Source organism: Corvus hawaiiensis, chromosome 3 (genome assembly GCF_020740725.1).
Source record: "Corvus hawaiiensis isolate bCorHaw1 chromosome 3, bCorHaw1.pri.cur, whole genome shotgun sequence".
NCBI classification, from domain to species: domain Eukaryota; kingdom Metazoa; phylum Chordata; class Aves; order Passeriformes; family Corvidae; genus Corvus; species Corvus hawaiiensis.
In genome coordinates, this window is record NC_063215.1 from 95,152,265 (window position 1) to 95,170,008 (window position 17,744).

General features: G+C 41.5%; 1 protein-coding gene across 3 annotated transcripts in view; it reads left to right on the top strand.

Annotated features, from left to right (window-relative positions):
- The window catches only part of HHAT (hedgehog acyltransferase), a 151,296-nt gene extending 134,107 nt beyond the window's left edge, over positions 1–17,189 (top strand). For 2 of the 3 annotated variants that reach the window (XM_048296241.1, XM_048296242.1), the window contains one exon: positions 14,903–17,189. In XM_048296241.1, coding sequence (XP_048152198.1) covers positions 14,903–14,994 — 92 coding nt within the window. In that variant the 3' untranslated portion in view covers positions 14,995–17,189. The remainder of the gene's footprint in view (positions 1–14,902) is intronic. The other variant, XM_048296239.1, reaches the window with a different exon arrangement.
- The last annotated feature ends 555 nt before the right edge of the window (positions 17,190–17,744 follow it).

The window sequence follows — 17,744 nt, forward strand, 5'->3', positions numbered from 1 at the left end:
GCAAAATTGCTCAAAAGTGTCCCAAAACACCTGTCCTTATAAACCTGGTTTGTCAAAAATTATCACTCCTGAAGAGAGAGCAAATGAGCATGGTTTCTTCTCCCAGCTTCATTTGAATCTGCTTTGGTCACTTTAAGGTTACAGTAGATTGCCAGGTTTCTGAGCAGAAAAATATGGCAATAGATGTGTGTATCCTCTTGTTGACCTGTATTGTATTTTTGACCTAACCATTTGAAGAATTTTGTGATTCCAGTTGCTTTACAAGTCACAAAGGGAAACAAAGAGAAGTAGTAAGTCAGTAGCAGAACTGGGAGTAGATCTTGGCTCTTGTGCCTGATGTCAGTCAGAAGAAATTCACATTCATTCCTCCTTGTGGTGTGCTTTTCCACAGCTCTCCAAATTCTTTGGAGTTTGTGAATGGAACTCAATAAGCACAGAATGATGAGCAAGACATGGTCATGAAGCAGAAACAGTGTTAGATCCTTTCAGTGCATTGGTTTTTGTGCTTCTTGAGCTGATAGTAAAGTCTTACGTGGCAACAGTGCATGAAAAATCCACAAAAGGGATTGCCATGAGCTAGTGATGTCTCAATTTGTTTGACCTATGCCAGGTTTAGAAAGGTCAAGTCCTTATTAAAAAAGTCCTGATCACTCACTAATGTGAAGGTGTCACCATTTCATTGGGATAAGCATTGCAGATCTGTCTCCCACTGAAGCTGGCTCCTGCAGTGCAGTCAAACACACAAGGTTTGTATCATACTTCTTTTTTAAGTAACAGTATTGCTGATGAAAGGTTGTGAGATGAGGACAGGAGAAGCTAGGAGATAAGAGTCAGCATTTACTTGCTTTGACAGTCAGTCTAGAAGAATTGTCAAAATGTATCTTGTGAGATGAAACAGCTCTTTTGGTTCCATCCCCCTTTCTTCCCTCCAGGATTGTCTGTCTTAGTGTGTCTGCCATGCATAGGTTAGGGATCCTTTATGATGCTCGTATTTTTATTTGTGTGGTTTTTTTCTTCCTCTGAAAATCTACTCTCACCTTTACTGCCCACTGTTCAGGTAATGTGAAGTAGTGAGATGTTCTTCCCATGGTCTGGGCTCTTGATGTCTCCTGGGGAATGCTAAAGACAATCTGGAAGCATCTGTAAGGATGTAGTTTCTGCCAGTTGTGTGCCATACTGGAGAGTCTGATTTACTTCACGCAGTTGCTGGATAGAAACCAAGTGTAGTCTGTGGAGCAGGGAGAGGACCTCTCTCTTCCATTCTGCTGCAGGAGGGTGTGCAAGCTGTGAGGTTACAGAAAATCCTGGGGTGTTCATGTAGTGACTCTAACTGAGCCACAGAGCAGCTTCCAAAGGAGGCAAAGAGCTGAGCATCAGGGCAGCTCCAGAGGGAGCCTCCAGCTGAAGCTTCCTGGGAAGAAGCATGTTTCCCTTGGGGAATCTAGTCCAATATAATTACTACCCCATCAAATGCAATATGCATTGTTGCTACAACATGGTGTGCAGGTGCTGCTATGAGCATGGCTACTGACAAAGTCAAAAAACAAAGGAGACCTGTCACAGACCCAGATGTCACATCTTAGAATGCTGAGTCTTCAGCATGATTCTGAAAAAATAAGGAGTGTTTTGGGATTTTTTTGTCTTGCTTGCACTTTGCACTTTCTGTATCTTCTCAGTGTCTGTGGTGTTACATAAAGTAGGTATGATTTTATCTCAGTGGTGTAACCAACTGCATGGGTCTGCCTGCAGTAACCTTCCTGCACTTGTGTTACAAGAGTGAGTGCTGACCCATCAGCTCTCTTGAAACTGAGACCATGGCAGTGCTGTGCTTGGCCAAGGACACACAGTTCATGAGCGTTTTAATCACTGAAGTTAATTACATCAAGACCTTGTATTACATGTAGTACTTTGACAAATTTGTACTGGGTTTGAGATGACACAAATTACTTCCATGACAGTTCATAGATGATTCCAAATTAATGTATAGTCTGATTAGATCTCCATTAATCAAAGACAGTGGTTATTTTGTTGAAAATGTTAACATTTACTTAAGACTTTTTACAGAACTTTTCTACCGTCATGTGAGTTCTGCAGGAGTAATTTAATTAATAATTCAATTCAGCTTTATGTACTGCTGCCTTCATCAAAGAAGTTGGCTACTGACAGCACTTGTGTTTAATATTCTGTTAAGCCTGATTGAGATACAAGATTAAGTCCACTTATATCTCCAAGAGGAAGGCAATAAAATTTTTCAACATTAATGAGATGACAGCTATAATTAAGCTGCTGGTCAACCTGTGCCAAGCTTACAGGTCCTCACTGTAGACTATCTTAAGTGTTCAGACTGAAACAAAACTAGCATCATTAGCTCTGAAAGAAGGCTCAAAAGACTGGACCTGTTTTCATTTGGTAAAGGCCACCCTAGTTAGTCCTAACTTGATATTACAGATTGATCATGTTGGGGGGTCTCTTTTGCCACATGACCTTTGGTATCCATTCTGCACATATGGGATCCACCTATACACCAAAGGCACGAGGCAAGCTGAGCTGGCTGTTGTCCCTGCTGAGGCACGCTCAAGTTCTTGTGTTGACATACAAGCTTTCTTTGCTTTTGTGACTAAAAATAGCCAATTCAGATTTGAAAAAATATATTGTTATTGAATCTTTCTTACAGTCTACTTTTCTAAAAAAAAGTCTTTTTTTAACAAGAGTACTTGAATGTTTTAGTCTCTCATAACGTACTTGATTAAGATAATTTATCATCTAAGGTAGCATATAGTCCCCATTCTTTGCCCATATTCTAAGTGGACTGTTAGATCAGTATTGATGAGCCGAGGAAGCCTCTTATGTCTTCTTTTTCAGTGAAGAGATAATTTTTTTTTTAATCTGTGAGTTTGATTCTTGCTTCCCATCTTTTTTGTTGCTGTTTCCCTAGTTGGGTTCTCAGTTCCCTAGTTGGGTTCTCCTCCTTTTTACTGGAGATGGACTTGATCACTTAAACACTTTAGTTTTTCATAGTCTTTGTCTAGAGTGATGCCAGTGCATTTGAGTCACCCTTCTGCTTTTGTCTTTCTTTGTACTTCCAGTTATTGTGTTTAAGGCCTCTAGTAGCAGATCAAAATGGAGACACAAATGGTGCCACAGCTTCTCAAGTATTCTACCCAACAATTATATCATCTGTTGTAGTTTGGGTTAGGATTTAAAACAAATTAAGCTACATCACTCTCTGCAGAATAAAAGAATAGTTTATTATTATATAAGCCATAGAAGATACAGGGACTTCAGCAAAAGGGAAGGTAGGGATGTTAGTAAATTGGTAACGACCTTGGTCCATCTGCCAGGGTAATTTTTCTGCCTTGGTAATTGAAATGTATTCAAATGTGATTGAAAGGTCATAAAGAATGCAAGTCAAAGACTTAAGCACAGTTTCTGATCAAAACATTAAGTATTGTCTTTGACTTTTATGAACGGCTGAAGGACTCTGCCAAATGGTAAGTTTCGCTTATTTAATCAGGCTTCTTTGTTACGACAAACTTTCACTGCAGCTGAGCTCTTCACTTGAGGCCAGTACTCACTGAAACACTGAAGGACAGATGAAGGTCTTTTATCCATAGTTGTCTTGCAGTTCTGCAGAAAAGTGAACGCTGAGGCAAATCCCAGCGCAAAGTAATTCTTCAAAAGGGTAAAAGGGCTTATCAAGAGCAGTTTTGACCCATATGATGAATACAGTGTGAGCAGATGTGAAGGGTGCTAAAACTTGTGCTGGAAAATATGATCCAGAAACCAGAACTTTCAAAATCTATCCTGGGTGTGCCAGTGTCTATTCAAAAGATTCTTTTGAAAGGAATTAGTAAGATGGTAGATGGTGGCTGGACAACCAGATTGTGCATTTAAGATTTTCAAATAGGGAAAAGAACCAGTAAAACAGACTGATACTTTTCTTTTTAAATGTCCCTTTCCTGTGCAAAAATCAGCTGCATTCAGTGACCATGCATAAAATTTGAGAAGCTCTTCCATTCCATTCCATTTCATCCAGAATATTTACCTCAGTATGAGGCATTGATTTTTAGTAATAATTTATATAGAACCAGTAGAAGAGCCAACTGAAAATAAAGGAGAAGGGAAGAAAATGAACCCTCTGTCCTCTCTGTTAGGTATGCTAATTATTGCCAAAGAAATTGGCATTACTCTCCTTGTCAAGATCAGGAGTGATACAGCCTTCAGAAGAAAAACAGCCTATTTCAGCAGGGTGAGCTATATACCTCTGTCCCCATCCCCGCAAAAAAAAAAGAAAAAAAGGACAATATTTTGGTTTTTCTCCAGATAATTAGGGTAAATTGTGGACACACTGCACTCTATCCTTCTTCAGCGCTGGCTTTGCCCATGCCCAGCCAGCCTCAGTAGCCACCATGCTCTCTTGATTGGGCATCTTGGTATTTTAGTTTAAAAATGATGATGTGGGGAAGTGTTGTTTTGACATGTAGTGATTATAAACAAAGATATTTGATCACGGTCTGGGCCTGCTTGAGATGCAGCATTCATTGATTAGCCCACATGTATCTGTAAAATGACTAATCCATGTAGCCACACCATTGCACATGAACTGTGGTCTGAAATCAGATCAGATCCAGCTCTGTTCTATTGGATCCACTGAGCTGATGTGAGGGTGCCTGGATTAGTTAATTATTCTGGTTGTGTGGCTGATCCCATAAAGGCAGCGCTCACCACACGCTGGGGAGAGATTTGCAGAGATGATTGTTTAGCAGAGACTGTACATATGGAAATTTGTTCTCATTTCTTCCTTTGTGCTATCCCATTTACAAATGAAAATGACTGCTTCGTAGCCAGTTCTCATTATATTTCTCTCCCATGAGATGTGAAATTAGCACTAGGAGAAATCCCATGAAAGTTGGGACTGCAGCCCAGTTTCTGCCGTCAAGGCTGCCCCACCAGGAGGGGGGAGCAGGGAGTCAGTGAGGCTGGCAGGATCCTGCCCTTTCCAGCACATCTTAGCCAGGGACAGAAGAAGAAGAGGAAACTAGTTGAGCAGAACAGAGTTCTGCCCACTCTCACCTTCGGAGAGGTGTGGGTAATACACTGGTTTTGAGCAAGATGTATATATTGGCATTATTGACAGTCATGTTAAAAGATTTGCAGCACTGCTTTTATTACACTGAATAGCAGAGCCCACGTGCAACAGAGAATGTAACAGCTGTGCATCAGATCATGCTCCTTCCTAATTTGATGTGGAAAGATTATATCTCATTGCACTAAACTGCACTTTGTTAAATAAGGCAATTTAAATATAGGCAAAACTTTCTGGCAAGGCATAGTAATTCTATGACTTTGTTTTATGTAATGGAAAGGTTTTTTCCTTCTAGAAAAGGGAATATGCTGGTAAAGATACAACAGTTTTAAAAGATGGGGGCTTATGAGATGTTCTGCAGTTGCAGACTTGTTTCTGTACATGGCCAGTGCAGCCATCTTTCCTGAAAGGAACATTGTGAGTGATCCCCTTCAGCGGCTGCTCAGGAAGCTTGCTTAAAACAGGGAAGCAAGGAGAACAGCTAGGCTGTTACAAGATTTAATCTTTCCATGTGCATTCCTCTAAGCCAGCTACAAGGCAAAGAAGGGTTGTATCCATCAGTGTCAGCTTGGGTTGATGGAATGGTTTTGATCTCTGTGACCGCACCGGTAGGTAACTGATTCAGATTTGTGCTCATCAGACCTCCTCCCCTTGGCTGGCTGCTTGCTGGCTGCTTACTGGCCTGAGATCAGATCCCAGGAAAGCAGAGCAGGGCTTAGGAAATGAGATCACTGTCCTTGGAAGTGCTGGCAGATTTTGCATGGTGATACAGCTGCCTGGGTATTTCTAATCTGTGTTTTCTGACACAAACGATGAATGGTTTACCAGCTTTTGCTTCAGATGACCTCTGTGCTTACACAGCTCACCCAGGTAGGCCTGTATTTTCAGGTACTCTCTGGTTGTGTTGCCTAGTTAACACAGAAAGCAGGGAATAAGGCATTCCCTCCCCAAACTCAAAAGCAGATGTACTCTTGAAATGCAGAATGTTTTTTCTGAGAATATACAAGCAAATTGTCTAATTTTGTCCTTGAAGTCAATTAAATATTGACATCATTCAAGGAATTTTAAATTAGTTTTTTCCTTTGTTTCAAGTGGTCTTGATGATGGACCAACACAGACTTGTTTTCCCCCCAAAATTAAAATTAATTTAGTCTTATCCACAGACTATCTGTAATTGAACTATTTTACTGATAATTCTTCTATTTAGTTGCTATGATTCTATGGGCTGCAGCAGGGTCAGGTCAGCTTGTGCAGCTGAAAAGTGAAGCAATTGTTCCATCAAAAACTGGTCTACTGAGGTCAATCTGGTATGGCCCTTTTGCTCCAGATAACTTGTGTGCAACACTTCCATTTCATGGGATATGCCACCAGTGGGATGGGGATTGTTTGTTGTCAGGGTTTTCTGTTGGCTCATGGCTACCTTCAACTACCCCTGTGCTTCCAGGGCTGCCTCCCTAAGTCTGCATCAGCTCTTTTCTTTGCCCTTTGGTGACACTGTGAAAACAAGACTCAAGCAGAAGGGGAGTAACTTCATACAGCCTGAGACCAGCAGTGTTCAAAATCCCTTAGTCCTGCATCGATTGCTATGGCTCAGTAAACGACTGCAAGATTGCCTGGTTACCTTATCTGGGCACTTCCATCCCTCAAGATATTTGTATTTGTGCTAAGTGAGAACCCAGCTCAATGACCCCATTTGTAGTGCTAGCTTTACACTGATATAGCAATTATCAAAATGCAGTGTTCATGTAAATTAACATTGTGCTCTCAGCCCTTCTCTTACTGCATTAAACTCTAGCAGTTAATATAGTTTTTATCCACGGAGCATTTCAGGTACGAGAGCTCTGTGATAAGGAGTTGTAGTTTGTTTGTTGCTAGCATAGCTGGTTGTAAATACTTGTTAAATTTGTCACACTGTCTGCTTTTTTTCTTATTCTTAATGCTGTGAAGAAACAAGACAGCACCATGGAATAGCTGCAATGGTCTTGGAATGTAAGTGGTTTTGAAGATGACAAGGAAAAATGGCAGATTAAAAAATGGGTTGCAGGTAGGAAGGGGACTGTGAATAATTAATCCTTAAATCATTCTTCATATTTAAAAATTAATTATTTTATGGTCATTTAGGCATCTTATATTCATGACCATTTCAGGGTACCTTAGCCAGCGATCACATTAAAATAAATAAATTATAGTGCTCCACCTTTTTACCCAAATGTTTGCTTACTGGTGATTGATGGCATGTGTCTGAACCCCTGGTTTAAATCCTCTTCTTTTGTGAGTATTTAGCCTTGATTTCTCAAGAGCTCCCTAGCACTAAAAGGCAAGAGAAGGAGCTTCACTGTATGTGAAAAGCCTGACACACAAACCTAAATCCAAGAACCCCAGTTAGACTGGTAGATAAATCTTCCTGAAATTTGAAGCTCTAGTAGATGGGAAGTTAATTCACCTTTCTACTCAGCATGTCTTTCTATATATAACATGGGCATCTCTGCTCAGTGAGAGGCAGATGCTCACCTCAGGATCCTGCTAGGCAACAGCAGTGTTCCCAGCTCTGCCTTTGGGATGTTCATGTTGTCCTGGGCAGTTAACTCTTCATTCTCCTGTTTCATCTTAAAACTGTAACAAAAGGAGGCTCCTGGCTCTGGTGTTTTCATTGGTGTATATAACAGCAGATAATTACGACTGAAAACCGCCCTAAAATCTTTGCAAGTCTCATCTTTAGGTACTTGTTCACACCATGCAGTTCTGTTGGGAATACCTGAGTAGACATTTAATGATAAATACAGTGTTGTCCTAAGCCAGATACATTACTCTAAAATGTTTTCTTTGCAGAACGCTTCATAGAGGTAGCTCTTTTGCCTTGCTTCTGGGTGAAGATGCATCTTTGTTTACAATAATGCTTTTAGAAGCTTTTGTCTCCGTACTAAAAATAAATGAGCATTAAGATTTCGTATTTTGTGGGCTTTGATTTCATATTAGGTGTGTGTAGCTCTCAAGACATGAGAGGAGAGGGAAGATTTACAGATTCAACCCTTCATACTCTGAAAACTAAAGCTGGTTGGTTGGGGTATTTTTCCTTTCCCATTAGCAGTTTTGGCAGGAAAATTCCAACAGGCAGTTTTCATCAGTCTTCCTTACTGTTAATTCAAATTCAGCAGTAGCACGAATATGCTTCTTTTGATTTTAGTTGAACTACTCCAGAGTCAACTTGATATGCATGAGGCCACAATTACTGCCTAAAATATCAGGCTTTTTTCCACTGACTAGCTCTGCTGGGAAAACTACTAGAGGGTGAAGATTTATTTTAAAACATGAAGCAGAAGGCATAACTCCTGTGAAATTTTTTTGTGCTTTTTACAAGGGTTAGAAGTAAAAATGCTTAGGGTAGGATAGTATCACAAAAACACTCCAAGAAATATAGAGTGAAGTTATCCTGCTCGTATCATGTGATACATACAGGGGAAATAACTCTTTTTGTCTACGTTGTGCAGCATCTGGAGAGCTGGTAGTGGTCATGGTTAGTTAGCATTAAATGAGGTTCTAGCTCCAAAGACAAAACAGAGAATCCATGCAGGCAGGCGTATCCTGTATGGATACCTGCATCCACAGAGCATTTGCCAGCAAATAGCACAACGTGATGGTTGTGGGGGTTTTTGTGTTTTGTTTTGTTTTTCTTTCATATACATAGTGCAATGAAAATAGTGTTGGCACCACCACTGAATTGTGTTGAGGGGTGCTTCATAAAAGCTATAGGATGGGCCAATCTATTGAGCTCTACCTGTGAATTTATTTATTTGCAGCTTATCTAATTAACAGGAAAAAGTGTGATCAGCAACCTTAGCCCTGACATAGGTTAAGTTGATACCTTGTTGCTTAAGAAAGTCTTTGTCAGCACACAACTTCCTTCAGCGCCATCAAGCATAAAAGTAAAATGATTTTAGCTATGGTGAAGCCTGGTTCCATGCACAGTAAGAACACAGGAAAGCCACAACTTTTGTGACCTCTGTCTACTAAATCCAACCTGTTTGCATTATGAGAACACTAAGAGGCTTTGGCTTTTTGCTTTCAGTAATGCTGATCTGAATGAGTTGTGGTCATCCTGTGTTGCAGCTGATGGTCTTGGACTGTTATGTCTCCATTTTCAGTTTCTCACAGCAGTGATAAGTACTCAGAAAGCCTCAAATGTAAGCATTCTTCAGGATGATAATGATTTAAAATCCACGTAAGTAGACTACTATGTTCTACATTTGTTAGTGCCTTTTGCTGGAAACTGCTTCATGTCTACCAAAGAGGAAGATTTTGTGGTTACTGCCAGTGTACCTGGCTGAGGTTCAGGTCTAGACCTGGAAGCTTAGAATTTTGTCCTTCTTGGTCATGTTTCCAGATGCTGCATGGGACCGATCTGAGTTATCCTTTGAGCATTTCCCTGGGTTTCCTTTGAAATACTACCTATTGTACAGTAATACTTTTTATTAATATTTGGACCTTTTCCACACCCACCAGCTAAAGTGTCTTCAGTGCCTGGAAATCTATAGGAATAGGTCAGGTCAGCCTTACCTAATCTGCCAAGCTGGTTCCCCTTGGCTGAGCTCCTCTGCTCCCAAGCTGCACAATGGATGGAGGGGAAAGCTGTGGGAACTGTTAGCTGGGGGCTCATAATGGGACATGGTGGTATCTTGAATTTACAGACCCTGTGACTCTGTGTGCTGCTTTCTGTGGGGTGGGAGGATGGGACTTGGAGGGCTGTGTGTTTGTAGAATTTATTGCCTGTCCTTTGACACATGTGCAATGTGGAGTCTGAAAGTAGCCACAAAAAAACCTGCTCTGAATCAGGCTAGGGCTTTGCTATAACACAGCTGAAAAGAGACAGAGTTTTCTTTTCCAAATATCTGAGGACTAATTGGGTATCAAACTGCGCCGTGTTTGTAACACATGCTGTGTGACATTCCCTGCTGTAGTGGTCAGACAGGTCCACCTGGAAGTGACAAAAAGACATTAAATTAAAATTAAAAAGTGCAGAGTTTATCTAGCCCAGCCTTTGAAGATGCTTCAAATGTTGGGCTAGATAATAGGCGTCTTTCAAGAGATCTTTAGTTTGGAATGTGTTCTTTTTTCTGAAAAAGTGGTAGTTTTACTGATCCTCTAAGTATGTTAGTAATTGTAGGTAAGAGACGTCTTGGCCTCAAATGCTGGTTTGCTTTGGCTTTTTATTATGCTTGGCAGACTGGTGCCTGTTCTTCCTCCTTCCCACCATTGTGTCTCTTTAATTCCACTTTACAGAGGAGTTGCTGCAGTGTCTTGTCACATTTGAACTTTTGTTTAAGAATAAATTTTCCTGAGTGCTAAGCCTTACAGCAACTTAGGTACTTCCAAATCAGAGTAGATGCATGCTCCTGAAGCCAAGCTTTTCAGGGAGATTACTTCTTCTGACTTCAATTGATTTAATAACTACTCTGCACTTGAAGACTTCTGAGGACTGTGCAGCCAAGGCACAGCTAAAAATAATGTTCAGGTCCAAGAGCCACTAAGGCAGTTTTGGAAAATGCAAAATGTAACTGCAGCCCCTTTCTCTTACACCTCCCAGGTTGGAAGGAACAAAGGACTGTTTCCTAGCATTTTAATGATGATTGAAACCTGCCCAAAACATTGCCAGTGTGATTCTTTTTCATTACTGTGAGTGATGAGGAAATTTGAAAGAGCTTCTTTCTGGATACATGATTAAATGTTGGTTCAAATGATTTGAACTGAGGTTATAGGGATATAACTGGTCTTTTAAGAGCTGTGATCCAGACTGTTACTTTTTAATTGAAAGCTTAGTTTTACACCACTCCTGTCAAAATCCAGAATGTGTTAGAAACATGACCTTTTCTAGTAGTTTTCAAAGTATCCAGAAATACTTTGGAATGAGGGATAGGAAGTTGAAAGAAAGGAGTAACTCCAAAAGCTATTCCTGTAGCAGCAAGTTTGTATCAATTCTATCTTGATCGTGTAATGAAGACAAGTCTCCTGCTCTTTAGGCTAAAAGCTGGGTACATAATATACCAAAATGTGGTTTTAACCAGCAAGACTCCTAGAAAGTCCACAAGCTCTGTTGGACAGAGCAGTGCCTCAGGACTAGCTGGACCTGAAGACTTCTCTGGGAGGAGGTTGTGTGATAGATGGATCAAGTGCTGCTGCTACCTCTCTACAAAATTTGCACTCCTCCTCACAAAGGAGCTCGTGTTTGATGTTTTGTGGAGCAGCATACCTCACCATAAGCAGAGAATTTGGTTGTGATTCTCACCCAGTGTTCTTTTGTTAAAAGTAATATCCAGCTGTCTTAGAAGACATTTGTGCAGACATTTGTGTAAAGCTCACAAATATTGCTGGATTTTCAAAGAGCATATGAATTAGTCCTTGTATCTACAAATAGCATATGTTAATGAATACATTCATCTTCCTGTGAAAAAAAATTATGAAAATCTGAGTAGTCCCATGAAACTTGGCCTTCAAGCCCAAAATCAAATTACTGAAACCAGTCAAGAAACTGTAAGATTTAAGGCGGTATGTGACATGGTTTTGAATAGACAGACTTAATTCAGTCATTTCCTAACAGCCTAGTGCTTGATCTGAAACCAATAATGTTTTAAAGAGCACATTCTATGTATGACTTCATAGAGAGAGACTGATCTAGAATGCAGACATGTACCCTTCCAAGCAGAGTTTGTAGAGCGGTACAGCATAGGTGAGGGTGCAGTGGTTTAGGGGGATAAGGCAAAGCTGAGGAGTCACCAAAAAGAAGAGCCCTCTGAATGGTGTCTGAGAGTAGGAGCAGAATGAGAGTCAGCGAAAGGCCTGAGGGACAAACGTACCTTACAATGCTGGCCCAGGGTAAAAGGAGGACATTTCCTTGGAACTGTGGATCCGAGGCCATTGGTACTGTTTGGTTGCTTGGGTTTACAAGGAGAAACTGTGGAAGCCAGAAGAAGGCTCCTGTGACCTTGCCTTGCGAGAGAGCAGCTCGTGCTGCTGTTTGATTGTGGAGGTCAGCGACAAGGAAAACGCATGCTGGGCAGAATTTGAAATTGCACTCTTGCTGCATTAGCATTACTTCAGGTGTCCTTCCCTACATCATCACCTTCTGGAGACCAAGTTCTTCAGACTTTTCAATAATCTTATGGTATATCCAGTCCTAAAATGGAAGAGATGAGTGAAAACAGTTTAAAGGTCCCCTGCTTGCTTCAGGCTGTCCTTGGGCTGCTTCTCAAGTGTGGATGTACCTGTGCAAATCTGCCTTCAGTGGGCTGGAGCTAATCTGGGATTGCCAAGGAGCAGAACGTGATGCCTTTGAAGCAAAGGCATGCATTTCCCCACACCCACCCACCAGCACTACACATGGTTCCAGTATGGCAAGAAAGGGCGAGGCATAGGTGCCCCTTTACCCCTGCTTGGAGCTGCCTCCTACCTGAGCAGCAAGAAATGCTTTGGGATTTGTGCAGCACCTCCTATAAGAACTGTAGCAAGATTGAATTTTTAAAAATCCCCTTTTCCTTTGCCCATACTGGGGTCACTTCGTCTTCCCCCTTCCTTCTCACCTTCATTAGGTCAGGAGGAGATGATGTGCTGAATGCCACCCCTGACACCCGTTACTGTACAGGATAGACTCCCTGCATTCCAGGAGGATTACCACAAACCTGATTATAGTGGCTAAAAAAACCTGTGAACCCAGGTTCTGGGCACTATGGAGGAATCTTACTGGAAGCCTAAGACATCTAGAAAAGATGTCCAGTGCATAGCTATGTGTTCTGACAGGATCTCTATACACTGCTTGAGGAGAGCAAGCAAGTCAAACTACGGTTGGCACATTTTCTGTGTGCCAGAGCTTTACAGTATTTAAAAATGCAAAACATGTAACTAGCAAATTTCCAAAGTGCCCCTAAAACAGAAGAACAATTCTAGACTCAGTCCTTTTTTAATTTTCTGGCTCAGTCTGTATAAAGCAGCCACCACAATATTGCTGCCAGAAGAGGTATGTTTTTATTACATCTATTGACATACTTTCACATGCAATTTTAGCAGAGACAAAGCACAGCTGGGCTTTAGCTTGCTGTTGAAGGTGAAACCTAATCTGCAGTAGCCTAATTTCACTGAAATAAAAACAAGACTTTTATGGTTAAAAATCCCTTTGGAGATACCTCAGCAAATTCATTTTGTGAAACAAATAATTAAACAAAAGTATAATTTGGCTTCAGGGGGTTGTGAAGACAAGGGATTAATATTTGTAAATGTCTCCATGAAAATCAGTCAGGTTACAGGACTGGATTTCACCACAAAGCAAGGCTAGAATAATTAGAGGTTCATGAAACAAACCCAGCTATTCATAGCAGGGGGAAGCAACTTTTTCTGAACCTGTCCCAGGATGAAGTGTGACAGTGCCCAGCTCTTGGGGCACAGAGGAAGGATCCCAGCACATGCCATCCCCAGAAGTGCAGGACTGAGTCTGGGGCTGTGAGTTCTGCTGAACTCACAGCAGGGTATTGAGCCAAGGCTCAGCTGGATGTGAGCACAATTTAACTGTCCCCTGGCTGGAATTAGCTTGGAGCCTGGACAAAGCCAGCCTGCAAAGCACCTTGTAAATATACCTTCAGAAAGAGCTCTTCCTGCAGAGTATCATGTTGTGCAGAGGTTACAGCTTCTCTCCATCCCTTCTTCCAGGCCAATCTCATGTCTGCCAGCAGGTTCCTTTAGACTGGAGTTTTCCCCAAGAGGGGCAGCTTTTCTTTCAGAAGCAGGTGTTGGTAGTTCAAGGACAGCATGCAGAAAACCAGTCATGCACATAACCAAAATTTTTATATCAACAAAAAAGCCATTGAAAAAACCCACAAACATCTTTCTCTGTGTCCTCTTTCCCCAGCCAACACACACTGAAAAACATCAGGGCCTAGCGCTGAGGATTTCAACCTGTAAGATCTGAATTTCATACATTCTAAAGAAAGGAGGAGAATGGACAAAGGGAACAGAGGTGTCAGGAAAGGTATCAAAGAAAGCAAAACCATTTACTTGATTACAGATTTTTCGAATTATTTACAACTCCACTGGAAAGCAACAGACCTTTTGGCTTGTGACCTCCTGCTTACTGCTGTTTGCTGTGATAAGTTCAAGTGAAAAGATGGTGACTTTCGCGTGAAAGAATTTGTAATATTAATGAAACATCATTTCCCCAGCAAAGGTTTTATATATTGGAAGAGTCTTTTTAGTTAAAAAATAGCCTGGGCATCAGGCAAATCAGGCAGAGAGGTCTGTCTGTTCTTCACTGACACATATTAGCTGTTGGTGGGCTGAAGAGGGGTGCATCAGGCTTTACACCAAGCTGCAGGATATCCAAAACAATCTTAATGAGAGATTACCCCAGACTCCTTTTGCAGAACAGGTAACTGGACTAGTTCAGATTTTTAATAATCTTCATTGTGGCTATGCATCCCTTTGTGCCTAGGAAGTACCATAGCCAGCTTAAAGCATCAGGGTTCATTGGGGCAATCTGCTTGATAGACAAACCCACTACAAAGGAGAGGATCAAAACAGACCTTTGTAATTCGACAGGAATAAATCTGGTCCAGTTCCCTGAAAACAAGAAAGACAAGGACTGCCAGGGGGTCAGGCAACCCTGAAGCTTAGACAATTTTCCTTTTCAAATTTTGTGGGTTGACTCTACTTACTTATGAGACTGAACTGCTAATAAAATTAATTGGAAGCATCGTAAGTTGGTCTTCCCAAGAGTATTTCTACTTGAAGCAGTCATTAATTATTCTGACTGGTATTGTCTGTCTTTTCTATTTATAGGCTGGCCATGGGCAACCCTGACTGTTCTTGGGTTCCTGTACTGCTATTCTCATGTTGGAATTGAGTGGGAGCAGAAGTACGCGGCGCATTAGGAATGATACAAACAATTATTCTTAAGGCAGGTTAATGGTTTTTCTACACTGGATATTCTGTCTGCATAAGGGTGAGCCAGACCAAGTCTTCAGTCCAGGTATTAAAACCAAAAGCTATTTAATTGATTCTGGATTGCAAATGCAGGAATTGAACTGCAGAAACACTGATGGCCTACGGCCGTGAATGGGGAGAAATTATGAAGCATTTGGAATTATGTTATTTTTGTAAAACAGCATCTCTGTGACGCTATGTACATTAGAAGTGTACATCTCAGAACAGGTATTTTATATATGTTGAGGATTTTTTTCATGTTTTGCTGCCTCTTTTGAGATACTGAAGAAAAATAAAATTCTACCTTGGAGAATTCAAAAAGCCGAATCTCTCACAGTTGGTGTCTGGGGGCATGTAGGACTGTGCCCTGCACTTACACTGCTCCATGAAGGGCATGATGCTCATCAGTTCTTCCTGATTGCTTTCTGATATAAGCTAGAACATTTTGTATTCTCACTGACTGGAGTAGTTCTGCCTTAAGCTACTTTTCCACCTACTGTAGCAAAGTCTGCTTTTTCTTTTTAAAGTCTTCATTTAAAATTTTGCCTTTAAAATAACACCTTTTTGGTAACCTTAGAAATGGTTTTGTTTCTTTAAAAAGAGAGAGTAGGGAGGCAGGTCTTTTCTTAAGGAAGAGCTTTCCTTTTTAATCAAATATGCTCTTAAAGCTCCTCGGGCTTTAAGCGCTGTCTGCCTTGTCTTAGAGCTAAAGCATAAAATACTACCTTTATTTTGGGGCTAATACCACCTTCAGACTGTTCAGTCTGCCTCTTGTATTGTTACAAAAGGAGATATCCCCAGTCTGGGTGAATGGTAAATCTGTTCAGTCTGCTTCATTCTCTGGTGTCCAGGCAATCAGCTCCTGCAATATATTGCAGACACCCTAGGAGGAACTTTTCAAGACCTTTAGGAAAAAACAGAAAGGTCCAATACAGTGGCACCAAATTAGCTGGAGCTCCATGTCCTCTGCCCACAGCCAGACCTGTTACAGCAGCATCTTTGCCCAAAGATTGTGTTGTCCAGAGCTGGGAAGGTCATGCCTGCAGGTGTCCATGTTGCAGGAGTGCTTCAGCACACGCTGCTTTCTGAGGGAAGGGGAGATCCTTCCCCTGTCTGGTGCTGTGGGTGTCTGGTACACTGTTCTGTTTTAAACTGATATTGAAGAGCAGCCAGAAGACCTTCAGTCTTTCTAAAGTTAGACATTCTCCCTAGGCATGGTCAAAAGGCCACGAGTTCTGGAGAGGACTTCTTCCAAAAGCAGCTTCCTTCACCCAAAGCATGTCAAAACTTGTTCCATGCCCCTGGCAGACCTTTCAGCCTGTTTGGAGTTAGTATCCTACTGTCCATCACTCCTGCAGCTTCAGCCAAGTCTGATACAACTTATCCCTTCAACAAGGAATTCAGTTCCTGAGAAAAATAAGCAGAAATTCAGTCTTCTGCTTATTGCCTGCATTTCTGATGTCTCTGCTGCTCACAACTATGGCAGCCTTCTTGTACCCTCCATTTATTCCTGAAGAAATAAGGGCAGAGGCTTCAGCTCTCTATCCATGCAGAGAAAAGCCCATCTCTTTCTGTTTCAAAGCTTTTTTTGTTGAGTGCCCCCGCTCTCCTGCCTTGAGAATGTCATGATTTCCCCTGGAAGCCAGTTCTAGGAGACACCATGGCCTGTTGAAAATAACTTACCTTGAGTGCTGCCTGGCCAGAAACATGGCCCTCCTGACTGGCTGAATGATGATTGCAGGGATTCTCTCAGCCACAGAGTATATGGCTTTAAGCCTCTGAATTTATTAACGGGATCTGAGATTGGCCTCCATTTTGGGGCAGCACTGAGATAAGGGCAAGAATTTTCTCAAACTTTGCAATTAAGTGGAATTAGCATTAGAGCAAAAAGTCATGAATCTGTTCTTCAGTCTTATTGATTACCATTATTACATGAACCAAGGAGCTGCTGAGTGATTGGATTCCAATTTGTATGCATGCAGAACTTCTGGGTCCAATATGGAAATGACTCTGAAGGTCATATAGAGATGCTTATTTCAGAACTAAATTGTTTTCTATTTTTTTTCAGTGCTTTATATATCTTTCATAATTTTGTACATTTTTCTGTTTCTATGAATAAAGCTGAAATGGACTGTTGGCTTGAGAACTGTGTCTTGGAAAACTATGGCCTTGTGTAAGAAAAATAAGTGCTCCACTGTGGTGGAGAAACACTAATATTCACTGAAAGCCTGCAGGATGGGCACAATGCAAACTGGTCACTTTTATCCCTGCTGTGCACTGCATGCAACATGCATTCCCTAGTGGTGTGAGTTTAAAAAGCAAATAAGCCTTTTGTAGCTGGGTTAAGGAGAAACTTCCGCATGTGACGCTTCTGAGAAGAGCAGCATGCACATAAGATTATGCTTCCCACTCACACAGTTCCTTCTCAGTCCTGCTTATACAGCAGCTGTCAGCATGGGGCATGTTCAGTCAGACAACACACAGCTCTATGCCTGAAGCACTTTAAACTTGCCACTGAGTTACACCTTCAGCTTGAAGACAACATTCCTCAGCACGGCCTGAGAAGAGACTCATCATGTGGCACCTGATCTAATTGTGTGGTAGCCCAAAGTGGCATCCTCAAAGCAAGGCCTCTGTGACAGCCCTAGAGAGGTGGGAGTCTGCAGAGACCTGGAAGAGACTGGAGTAGCCGTGCCAC